Below are 13,169 nucleotides of genomic sequence, written 5' to 3' on the forward strand. Positions count from 1 at the left end.
CTCGCTCCACAGATTCTCAATTGCATTTAAGTCAGGACTCTGGCTGGGCCACTGCAAAACGTTAATGTTTTTGTCTGCTAACCATTTCTTCACCACTTTTGCTGTGTGTTTTGGGTCGTTGTCATGCTGAAATGTCCACTGGTGGCCAAGTTTCTCTGCAGACTGCCTGATGTTATTGTTGAGATTTTTGATGTATTGCTCCTTTTTCATGGTGCCGTTTACTGTGATTAGGTTCCCTGGTCCACTGGCTGAAAAACACCCCCAAAACATTAGGTTCCCACCACCATGTTTGACAGTGGGGATGGTGTTCTTAGGGTTGAAGGCGCCAAATACAGGCATTCATCATTGTGGCCAAACAATTAAATTTTTGTTTCATCTGACCATAAAACAGAAGACCAGAAGCCTTTTTCTTTGTCCAGATGAGTATTTGCAAAGGCCAAGTGGGCTTTTGTGTGCCTTATCTGGAGAAGTGGTGTCCTCCTTGGTCTGTGTCCAAGGAAACCAGCGGTGTGCAGTGTCCGTTGGACTGTTGCCTTGAGATGTTGCCACCAGCAGAGCCCAGATTCATCAGGATGGCCTTGGTGGTGATCCTTAGATTCGTTTTTACCTCTCTCACTATCCTCCTGGCCAGCACAGGTGTCACTTTTGGCTTCCGACCACGTCCTGTGAGATTTTTCACAGTGCGGAATGGCTTGTATTTTTTATTAATACTTTGCACTGTAGCCACTGGAACTTCAAAACATTTAGATATGGTCTTATAGCCCTTTCCTGACTTGTGAGCAGCCACAATGCACAGCCGCGGGTCCTCAGTGAGCTCCTTTGTCTTAGCCATGACTGTCCACAAACCAACAGCAGAGAGTTTCTGTTTTTCTCCTGTTGAGTTGATTAAAACAACTGTTCCCAATGAATCAGGGTAATTAGGATGCTTTAGAACAGCTTGGACTATTTGGAATGGTATAGAACTTTGGATTTTCCCATAGACTGTGACAGTTTGCAAAGGGTCTGAATAATTTTGGACATGACACTTTTTGTTCAAATGTAAATAAAAGCTGAGAAATATGTTTTTCCACAATAATGCCTTTTGTACATTGTCTTATTATCATTTCCGGTCAAAAAAAAACTTGCTGGTTGAATAAAAGTAACTTTAAGTCAGAATTTGCCAATTCGCCATCCCAATAGCATCAGGAAAACGGTGCCCAGTTGGCACATGCATTCACAGTAACCCTTTGGACTAACCCTAACTGTCTCTCCTCCTGTCTGACTCTTTCTCTTGCCACCCATCCCCCCTCCTTACACTCAGCCACTTACCACACAAACACACACATAGAGTGCAGAGCAGAGTGAGATCAGATATGTTTTTTTTATTTTCTTTCATTCGTGGAGTTTTGTATAATTATGAAATGAACTTTGTTTGATCAGAATGAATAGTTATTTGTATGAAAAAAGTTTCAAAGAGTTAGGATGCTGCACTTTAAATATATAATAAATCATTGAAAATTGAAAATGGAAAATGAAATTCTAAGCACGCTATCTGCCTTAAATATCACAGGAAACAAATATTTGAATGTATTTTTTATTTTTATTTATTTGCCATGGCAACAGCATTTGATGCATCAGGGCTTTTACATTATTCTGATGAAGTTTGAAGAAAATCGAGTACAAATATATTGCTCGTTGTTTGTTCGTGTTTGTTAGTTCATTAACCATTGTTAGCAAAAGAGACCCTATTTTAAATAGTTACCATGTTTTATGGTCTACAAGCATTTTTAAATATTATTTTAATAATCTATAAGCATCTGTGAAATAATTATAAACAAATATATTAAAAATAAATACATATTAACTTAGTTGATTTTTTTTGGCCTTTTTGTATTTGTTTCTCATTCTAATTAAGTGAACTGAGCAGTATAGTGTCATACTTATAAGATTTTTTGTTCTACCAGTGAGAGTGTATATATGTATTTAAATCATATAATTTTTCCTTAAAAGATAAAAAAAGATTTTAATGCTCTTTAAGCACCTATACAAAATAATTATGTAAAATTACACTGACAGTACAGTATATATCAACTGATTCTATGGATTATTGTCATTCTTATACACTGACAATGAGCTAAATAGCATTAGAGGTCAAACGATTCCTTATTTTATGAGGACCTCTAGTGTTCATCCCTGGTATTAGAGCTTTAATCTGACAAATTTAAATGACACTTTTAATGTTTTTGGGGCCTCTGAGCATGATAACATTTTGAAACTACACGTATTTCCTAAGAATTTCTTGTTCTTTATATGTAAAAAGTTTTGATGAGTTAGAATAATGCAATTTAAAGATATATGAAAATAACTCTTCATCTTTTTTATTGTTACTTTCATAAATCACCACATCAACACCGTTCAAGATATCCCAAAGCCATTCACAATATAGGGAACATTTTCCCTATATTCTGATGATGATGATAAGAACATGTAATTCATGATGATAACAAAATGTTATTATTGCTTGCTTTACGTCCACCACTTCTGCTTAAATGTCATCATTACCTATCTGTTCAATTTGTGTGTGGATATTGCTTTGCAGGTGACTCCTGTTATAAGACATCAATTTTAAGCGCTACATTACTAAGAAAGAATCAATTTGGAAAACGGTGCCCAGTTGGCACATGCATTCACAGTAACCCTCAGCCAGTTTGGATTTAAAGTTTACTGAATTGAAAGGGTTAAACTTTCAAATCAACACACAGACACATACACACAATATATAAAATTGCCAACCAGTTTCATTTGTTAACATTAACTATATTAGTTAACATGAACAATAATTAAATAGTATTTATTAATGTTAATTAATATTAAGCTAAAAAAAAGTATTCATATATTGTTTAATGGTAAAATAGTGTATTTTAACAGTTTATGTACTGTGAATTAACATGAACATGAACACAGTTCATGTGGGTGTACAGCAATACACAAAGTGCTCTATAAACGCTTCTTTCTTTCAAAATATCTTTAAAAATCAAGTTTAGTATTGTAATGGGGCGATATATATATATATATATATATAACTCATCTTAAAATGGTATAATTTTCAGATGTTTTGAACAGATAACAGCAAAGTTTTTTTTGTTGTCAAAGTTTGTCTTGAAATTGTTAGTGGTTTTTTTATTGAATCTAAAATTTAAATTATGAAAATAAATGTCTATCAATGAAGCTAAATTGCTCATGCTAAAAAGTTGTATTTTTCTTAATCTTTTGCTATGTGACTGAATAGGACAAGTTCATGGTACAGTTCAGTAAAAAATAAATAAAAAAACAACAACTGCAATATACAAAGAATGAAAGAGTTTGTGACCCTTTATATTTTCTCAAAGATCAGACTCTCAAAGTTCAGACATATTTATGTAGATTACACTACACAGCAATGTGCAATGTGTATCTTCCTCAAAGATGGTCTTAAACAAAACAGCATGTTCCACTGGTCTCTCTCCCTTTCACCCCTCCCCCCATCAGTCACTCTTCTAGTGACTGAACACAGACTGTCAGCCCAGTGACAGCAGTTTACTGATTTCTTTTTTTAATTTTCTTTAATTCATAGAAACTTGAATAATTATGATATTACCAGCACTTGCTCATAATGATTAGATCTCTGTGTGAAAAAAAGTTTTAAAGAGTTTGGATGCTGCACTTTAAAGATATAAAAAAATTAGGGTTATGTTTTTTAAAAAATCACCACGTCAACACCGTTCAAGATATCCCAAATCCGCTCGCAATTTAACATCTTCAGAATCTTCTCTTCATGTTAAAAAAGTTTGGTGTGAATACCTTGTTGTTCTTAGAAGGAGTGTGAATTTGTTTACAGCCTGATTTTTCCAAAAATCCACATTCAAATCAAAATAGCCGGCTTCCTGTTGGTCTTAGCTAATGAGTTTGATTTAGAAAGTTGTCCAGATTGATGAGAACAATATATGTACAGAGTTTGGTGACTGTAGGAAAAACTAACCCCACAACTTTTGTCAAAAGATGGCGCTATAGAGTGCCTGCTCCACGCCCATTTATGACCTTTTGCCAGTGTCTAACTATCATTAATATTGATGTGTGTGTTGAGTTTCATGAAATTCTAAGCATGTTATCTGCCTCGAAAAGACAGGAATCTAATTTTAAAGTTTGAGACGTTGCCATGGCAACAGCAATTGATTTATCATCGACCCCTTTACATATTCTCATCGGCCGTGTTTTGACATTATTTTGATGAAGTTTGAAGATAATCAAGTAAAATTAAGAGGCTGATTTCAAAGCATTTTGAAAATGACACGCTTCCTGCTGCCAGTTGGTGGCGCTATAACTTTGACTCATAATAGTCACATTTATGGAATCGGCATCATACAACGAACAAACTGGTGAAGTTTCATCAGAATCAGGCAATGTGTGCAACAGTTATTAGACACTTCCTGTTTCTCATTTCTCGCCATAACTTTGTCGCCTTGCCACGGCCAAACCGTTCGAGATATCAAAAATCTCCTCGCAATTTAGCATCCCCAATGTCTTGAGATCATGCTGGCCGAGTTTGGTGACAATCCTATGGAAACCCTGGGAGGAGTACGTTAAATTCCAGAGCATGCGCTTTTTAAACAGCCCTAAATATCTCACTTCCTGTTGCGTGGAGCCTATGACAGAGAGTACAAAAGTTGTTTGGCTCAGTGAGATCTATATGTGTACCGAGTTTCATATCAGTACGTGCAAGTATGTGTGCGCAGTACATCAAGTTTTCAAACTGTGTTCCAGGGGGCGCTGTAGAGGCCCTGAACCACGCCCGGGTCCCAGCCTCTGTGGCGTCCTGATGGCCGCAGATTCCGACGTGTGTGCAAATTTTCAAGAGTTTTTGAGTATGTTAAAGGAACACTCCACTTTTTTTGGAAATAGGCTCATTCTCCAACTCCCCCCGAGTTAATAAGTTGAGTTTTACCGTTTTAAAATCCACTCAGCCGTTCTCCTGTTCTGGCGATATCACTTTTAGCATAGCTTAGCATAGATCATTGAATCCTATTAGACCAATAGCATCACGTTAAAAAATGACCAACGAGTTTCGATATTTGTCCTTTTTTAAACTTGAATGTTCTGTAGTTATATCGTGTACTAAGACCGGTGGAAATGCAAAGATGCGAGTTTCTAGGCTGATAAGATTAGGAACTACACTCCCATTCCAGCGTAATAGTCAAGGAAGTTTGCTGCCGTAATATGGCTGAAGCAGGAGCAGTAATACCATGCAGCACCTGTGCAAATGCTAAACTAGCTGGGAACTCATTTCTGATAATACTCCGCCTGCTTCGGCCATATTACGGCAGCAAACTTCCTTGACTATTACGCCGGAATGGGAGTGCAGTTCCTAATCTTATCAGCCTAGAATCTCGCATCTTTGCATTTCCACCGGTCTTAGTACACGATATAACTGCAGAAGAGTCAAGTTTTAAATACAACAAATATGGAAACTCGTTGGTCATTTTTGAACGCGATGCTATTGGTCTAATAGGATTCAATGATCTATGCTAAGCTATGCTAAAAGTGATATCGCCAGAACAGGAGAACGGCTGAATGGATTTCAAAACGGTAAAAATCAACTTATTAACTCGGGGGGAGTTGGAGAATGAGCCTATTTCCAAAAAAAGTGGAGTGTTCCTTTAAGGCCCCCAAAAGTGCCCGGAAGGTTGAAAAAAAAAAAAAAAAAAAAAAAAAAAAACCTTAGAAGAACAATAGGGCCTTCGCCCTTTTGGGCTCGGGCCCTAATTAACTGCACAATTATTAGAAATGTGTACCTTGGATATTATAATTTGCATACATACAAATTCTGCACACAAAACTCATACTTTGAACCAATTCTGTAGAATGGCCCAGGTAATTCTTTTTTTATTGTTTTTTCACGATTTGTGTTGTGTTGTGTGAAACTCTGCTACTGTCTTAACCAGGTCTCTCTGAAAGATGAGATTATAATATCTAAATTGGATTTTTCCGGTTAAATAAAGGAAAATACTTAATTGATTGCTGTAGATATTTTATATACTGCAAAAAATCAAAACAAATTTAAACCTGGAAATAAACAAGTTTCAGAATTGTGAAAAATGTTTAACAAAAAATATGAAGACTGTTTGTCAGATGTTTTTCCATTGAACCTCAAAATGCTTTTTGGATCATCTCAAGTAATGCTGGAGAAATTATTAAAGCAAAACACGCTCATATCATAAATAATAATTAATTGTAATTAAATTATTAAAATGCACAGAATCATTTTCAACAGTGGTTTTAGACTTTGGACCCAGCTGTATATGAACGTCCCACTGCAATCTATAATTATCAGAAAATGTACTGTTAATACGGTTCTGTTAACTTTAAAACTGTAAATTAATAAATAAATTGCTCTCATTTGGATATTTACATCAAAATGAAAACTTGATCTGTACAGATTAACGCCTGTGTAGGTCTTGGGGGAACTTATGATAGTTGGCATTAAAATTAAAAATCACCCTATCCATTTTCTACATTTCTAAATTAAACACAGATTTCTAGTCACTGATTAATTTATATTTACAGTTATATTTACTAAACAATGTGACAAATCAGGATGTCTAGAGAGTGCAGATATAAGACTTTTGAGATTTAAATGAATTCATAAGAGTACAAAATAGGACAACTTGGAGTATTTTAGAATCAGGTCATATGGTCCCTGTTGAGAGGACACTCTCAAACAATGAACAAAGTTTGTGTGATTCAGATACAATTATTGGTCATAGTTATTAAATAAATGAGCACTATGAAATTCAAATGCTGTTTTACTTGTACGATAATTTTAGGTCTTGACAAAGTCAGTATTAAGCTGTCTGCTCTTTAGTGAATCTTTAATTTTTAAACTGTAATAACAAAACTCAAAAACACAGTAAAATGTATTCATTGATACACACTGATTTTATTATAGTTTCCACCTTATCTTCCACCGAAAGGTTCTCCAAGTCTAAAAACGAGATGAAGTACCTGAAACACAGCTTGTGCACTTGAAAAGCTGCCTCTGAAAACATGAGAAGACAACTAAATTATTCACAGTTCCAGTTCAGGGAACATCCTGTAAGATTCCACAGACACAAGTGATGTTTGCAAATGTGTTTCCTGTAATTGCACAAAATAAAAGGCAACACTGTTTGTAAAACATTGGCCACACCATACCATAAAAATAAATATACCTCCATTATAAATTTAATAAACAGCTCATACTGTGTGAACAAACTACTTCAGTTTACTTTAGAATAATAAGGCATTTCAGTCCATAGCCAAGAATGCAAAGGCCACACACAGTATTGTCTTACAAATTACAAATATTAAAATATCCAAATATAAAACATTTAAAAACAAAACAGTACACCTGTGCCCTTAAAAGGACAGTCCACCCCAAAATTACAATTCTGTCATCCTTTATTAAAGTCATTCCAAACATGATTTTCTTCTTTTCTTTTGTGGAACACAAAAGAAGATATTTTGAAGAATGTTTGTAACCAAATTGTTTTCGGTTCCATAGTATGGATAAAAAATAATATGGAAGTCAATACAAGTCATACACATTTGGAATGACTTAAGGTTGAGTAAATGTTCATTTTTGAGTGGAATATCCTTTCAAACAGCCTATTAGCCATTAATAAATACACAAATAATACATTTGTTCCTTCAAAACTTTAAATCAGTAACCCTGTTGACTATTATTCTCACTCACTCCATGCCATTCTTCATTTAACTGAGCATTACTGAATCATTTCAGTTCAAGCTGAAAGTAAACACCCTTAATGGGATCAATATTTTGGAGGTATGACCACAATAGGCTCCCCATTTCTAGGCCGCCACATTAGAACCTGGGCATCATTGGCATTAGGCTTAAGCAAGGCGTTTGTTGGGATAGGTTCATTTCTAACTAGGACCTGAGGCGGTTCCTGGATCAGTGGCTCCACAACTGTAGCTCTTTGACCCAGAGGCTTCATTGGATCCACTTTAATGCAGAGCTGCATCCTCCAGCGGATGGTTCGGAGCAGTACCATCTCAGCCGTGGTTTCGTTCATGGCCACCAGCCATGTGGTGAAGCGTTGGTCCCTCTGGATGGAGCTCAGGAGAGGAGGACTGCTGGTGGTGCCCACTGGGACACTCCATGTCACACTTGGGCAGAAGTTGTCATTCATGCTGACGGTGAGTTTGGTGCTCTTCTTAGTGGGACCCACTATTGTGTACATCTCAGTGGTGCAGCCGTACCAGGGGTAATTCACACCATCTGAATCACTAATAGCCCGGATCTGCCCACATTTGAGCTCTGGAAGCTCCCAGCTGGATCTAAAGAGGAAAGATGAGACTTATTTCTCAGATGTTGCTCTTACAGTTGAGGTCAAAAGTTTACATACACCATGCAGAATCTGCAAAATGTTAATTATTTTAGCAAAATAAAAGGGATCGTACAAACTGCATGTTATTTTTTATTTAGTACTGACCTGAATAAGATATTTCACATAAAAGACATTTTAAATTTGAAGATCAGGGTAAATTTAACTTATTTTGTCTTCTGGGAAACATGTAAGTATCTTCTGTAGCCTCTGAAGAGCAGTGCTAATTGAAAAAAATATGATATTTAGGCAAACTAAAAATAATGTACACATCTTCATTCTGTTCAAAAGTTTACACCCCTGGCTCTTAATGCATCGTTTTTCCTTCTGGAGCATCAGTGAAAGTTTGAACCTTCTGCAATAGTTGTATATGAGTTTCTCAGTTGTCCTCAGTGTAAAAAGATGGATCTCAAAATTATACAGTCATTGTTGGAAAGGGTTCAAATACACAAAAATGCTGAAAAAACAAAGAATTTGTGGGACCTGACGGATTTTTCTAAAGAACAGTGGGCAGTTTAACTGTTCAGGACAAACAAGGGACCCATGAACTATTACTAAACTAGAAAAATAAAAACAGCTGTGGATCATTCAGGTAACAACACAGTATTAGAAATCAAGAAATTAAGTGTATGTAAACTTTTGAACAGGGTCATTTTTAATTTAAATTCAACTATTATTTTCTCTTTTGGACTATATGTAAACATCTTTTTATGTGAAATATCTTATTCAGGTCAGTACTAGATAAAAAATAACATGTATTTTGTATGATCCCTCTTATTTTGGTAAAATAATTAACATTTTGCCAATTCCGCAAGGCATATGTAAACTTTTGATGTCAACTGTATACTGAAGTGAGTATAATAGCTTAAATAGTTGAGCTAATTTTAGTTTGTCACTCAATCTATCATATTTGTTTTATCTAGAGAAATGTAGCATTACATCACTTGCTCTCTAATGGATCCTCTGCAGTGAATGGGTGCCGTCAGAATGAGAGTTCGAACAGCTGATAAAAACATCATAATAACCTACAAGTAATCCACACAACTCCATGCATTTTTAATTCAGACTTTTCCGTAGAATCTTCTATCTATTATATTGCTTTGTCCAGTGATGTTTTTATTAGCTGTGTTCTTGTGGCACCCATTCACTGCAAAGCATCCATTGGCATAATGCTAAATTTCTCCAGATCTGTCCCGATAAAGAAACAAACATTTACTCGGATGGCCTGAAAGTGAGTCAATTTTCATTTTTTGGTTGAGCTATTCCTTTAACAGTAAAACAGTAAAAAATATTCAAATCAAGAAAGTTATAAGGACTACATAAGATTTTTTTTTTCCCTAAAGAATGAATGTTGTGAATATATAATCTTGGTAGAAATAAAGCCTAAGCTAGTTTTCTCAGGACTGACGTTGGTAAAGGACAAGCCTTTTGTCCTGTTAGGGGTGTGTTCAGCTTCTCTGCTTTTGAGGAAACAATCTCAGGAAATTGCACCATAAACATCACTAACATCCTGAAAAATTGCTTTTACATAGTTCCTCAGTAGCATCATGCCATTTAAATTACATAGAAGAAACCAGCTAAGTCTGTTCAGGTTATTTTTACAATATTTCAATGGTATTTTACTTCGCTGTAAACCAAATGACAGACAGTAGTTGGTGATTTTAAAGGGATAGCTCACCCAAAAATGAAAATTTGATTTTTATCTGCTTAGGTGACTTTGTTTCTTCAGGAGAACACAAACAAAGATTTTTTAACTCAAACCGTTGCAGTCTGTCAGTCATATAATGGCAGTCAATGGGCTCCACTTCTTGGAGAGTCAAAAAAACATACACAGACAAAACAAAATAAAATCATTGGTAAAATATGGTAAAAAATATTGGTAAAATCTTGTTGTGAACGCGCTCAGGACAGTTGGACATTGTGATGGATCAGAGGTAAAAAATAATATAAATACTGTTCAGTTTTTTGCACAGACTGATTGTTTGGTGTCTCAATGTATTGCCACAAGCCGCAGGGTTTAATTTGGTTTTGTCTGTATATGTTTTTTTGACTCTCAAAGCCATGGAGCCCATTGACTGGCATTAAATGGCTGACAGACTGCAACGGTTTGAGTTAAAAATCTTTTTGTTTGTGTTCTACTGAAGAAACAAAGTCACCTACATCTATAGATGTCATGGGGGTAAGCAGATCAACATCAAATTTTCATTTTTAGGTGAACTATCCCTTTAATAGAGTTTTTTTTAATGTTTCTGATAACGGATATCCAGAACTGTTATTGTTTGATAATATGCATCATAATGAATACTTATTGTTACTATTATTACTTTCATGCAGAAATAGTTTTGCAACTTACAAAAGCACTAATGTATTCTCATTTTTGTTTGGGGTTTGTTTTAATTTTTAAGTGGCACTTTTTCAATTGAGAATGAGTGATTGCTATTTATAAGTTAATTCTCAAATAACAGTTAAGAGTAATTATATTTTTTTTTACCATATTTTACAAATGAATATTGTTAGATGCAAATCTTAATGTGTGCCATTTATGAGTTCACTTAAAAATAAAAGATCCCAAATGGGTTTTTTTTAGCAATGCAATAAAAGGACTGTGTTGGGTTGCACAAAGAAGCTATAAAGAAACTTTTGTGCAGTGGAAAGTTTCCATGAATGCTAACTGTTCTTCCTAGTACCATTGATGCCAATGATAATCCTTTTTAACCTTTTTAAAAGTGGTAACGGCAATCTGAATATCAGCCTCTAGATTCTTGGGGAGCATAACAATGCTTTTTATTATTTTTTTTTTTTTTAAAGTAATGTCCCAAAGTATTTAATAGCTAGGCGTGTCTATTTGTACAATGAACACACTTACACTCCTTCATTCCCATATATATTGAAGAAATCCATTTGATTGCAAGCCTGGATCCAGCCCACAGTCCAGATCTCTTTGCAAAGCATAGGTGGCACCTGCACCTGAGCTGATGCCCTGAAGTAAGGCGTGCGGTATCGCAGAACCACATTAGATGACTCATCGATGACAGTTGGACTGGGATCAATGGAGGCTTGCAGTTCCAGGACTGTGATATTCTCATGAAAACTTGGCTTGAGTTTTACACTCTGTACACATCCCATGGTGGAGGCTCTTTAGACTGGCAGCACAAACACCCATCAGTATCCAAATGAAGCAGCAATATTAATGATGGGAGAAAAATGGCCTAAGTCTGTGGCCACAGTGCTTATGACATGATTCCTGGCATGTCAGTATAATGAATCATTTCACATGTGTTGTAATCTCTTAATACGCATTAATAAATCCCAGGTGTTTCCCTTTCTTCAGTCAAACTAAAATAATTAAAGCCTTACATATTCAGTGTTATATTATGATACATTAAAATTAAAACGAATAAATAGCTATATCCTGTTGGTTGGTCAAAATATTTGTCAGCTCATACGTGCCTTTGATTTAAAACTAGAAATGTCTAAGTAGCACCTGATTGGTACCGTCCAATAGTGCGGCATTAGGACCTGTTACGCTGCGCTCCAGTCAACAGTCCTACGCCGTTGAGTCGCTCCATAATTCAAAAGGTCCTTCAGGATGACAAGAACAACAAGCAACATTATTTGAAGTTTAAATCCATAGTCCCGTTACAGGTCGAGCTCCACGTTGCGTCTTCTGGCATAAATTGAGACCAAAAATTTTAGTGTCAAATCAAATGTAGGTGTTCTTAATTTCCGTGTCATATCTGAGAGATTTAAAGAGCGTGACCAGTCTGGTTACTTTTTTAGTGTCGCCCTTGTCCTATTAAATGCTAGTCAGGTTCCTCTGGTGTAATACAATACTTCAGCTGTTGGCTTTTTTTATCCAAGCGGCTTAGAATTAGACTTCCCTTCTTGGCGACGTTTTGCATCCTGGGTAGTGTAGTTTTGAATCGGAGACATTCCACAGTCATCAGGTTTCAGTAATGATTTTGTATCTGCGAGTGAAACTGATGATGAACCATTTAATGAGAAGCATAACAGGCTGCAGCGGATGACTGTTATTTATAAAACTTCTTGAGTCCATTGTACAGGCCTACATGATGTACTCATGAAACTGTAAAATTCAGTTGCTTTACAAATAAGTTTTTATGTTTACAATTTTCCAGAGGTTTTCTCTGAAAATACGTATGAAAGCAACAATAAAATAATAAATAAATGGGGTGAGATATACATGGAGTAGTAGAGTTTGGGTATGTTTGTTATAAAGGCTCAAAAAGGTCTTTTTTGTGAATGTAAGTTAAATTTGAAAACGAATTTCTATATAATAGTTTAGGCACAGTTAAAGCACTGCATTGATTGAGTGGCATAGTTTTAAAGTTAAATGAACATTATATCATTTTTAACATTTATTGTTAGATGTTTTTCTCAGCATTTAGACTACCAGTCAAAAGTTTTTAAACAGTAAGATTTTTAATGTTTTTTAAAGAAGTCTCTTCTGCTCACCAAGCCTGCATTTGTTTGATCTAAAATATAGCAAAAGCAGTACTATTGTGAAATATTTTTACTATTTAAAATAACTGTTTTCTATTTGAATTTTAAAATGTAATTTATTTCTGTGATCAAACCTACATTTTGTTATTAATCATTATTATTATTATAAATATTCAAAACAGTTAAGTACTTTTTTCAGGACTTTTTTGATGTATAGAAAGCTCCAAAGATCAGCATTTATCTAAAAAAAAGATTTTGTAACATTATACACCATATAAAAACTAGGAGTCAGTATTTTTTCTTTTT

At 35.2% G+C, this 13,169-nt stretch overlaps 1 protein-coding gene across 1 annotated transcript; it reads right to left on the reverse strand.

Annotated features, from left to right (window-relative positions):
- Positions 1-6,955: 6,955 nt before the first annotated feature.
- Positions 6,956-12,229, reverse strand: fam78aa (family with sequence similarity 78 member Aa). The gene is made up of 2 exons (XM_073841101.1): positions 11,266-12,229; positions 6,956-8,352 (listed from the first exon to the last, which is right to left on the reverse strand). Exons 1-2 carry the CDS (start codon positions 11,523-11,525, stop codon positions 7,824-7,826), a joined length of 789 nt encoding a protein of 262 aa, XP_073697202.1. The 5' UTR covers positions 11,526-12,229; the 3' UTR covers positions 6,956-7,823.
- Between the last annotated feature and the right edge of the window lie 940 nt (positions 12,230-13,169).

The sequence above is a fragment of the Garra rufa genome, chromosome 5 (assembly GCF_049309525.1).
Source record: "Garra rufa chromosome 5, GarRuf1.0, whole genome shotgun sequence".
Classification (NCBI taxonomy): domain Eukaryota; kingdom Metazoa; phylum Chordata; class Actinopteri; order Cypriniformes; family Cyprinidae; genus Garra; species Garra rufa.

What these genes read in the sequence shown, in the direction of transcription:
- fam78aa (XM_073841101.1), bottom strand. Translation starts at nt 11,525, where the DNA reads ATGGGATGTGTACAGAGTGTAAAACTCAAGCCAAGTTTTCATGAGAAT. An exon ending in ATATATGGGAATGAAGGAGT is followed by an intron (nt 8,353 to 11,265) that starts GTAAGTGTGTTC and finishes TTTCCTCTTTAG; the next exon opens with ATCCAGCTGGGAGCTTCCAG.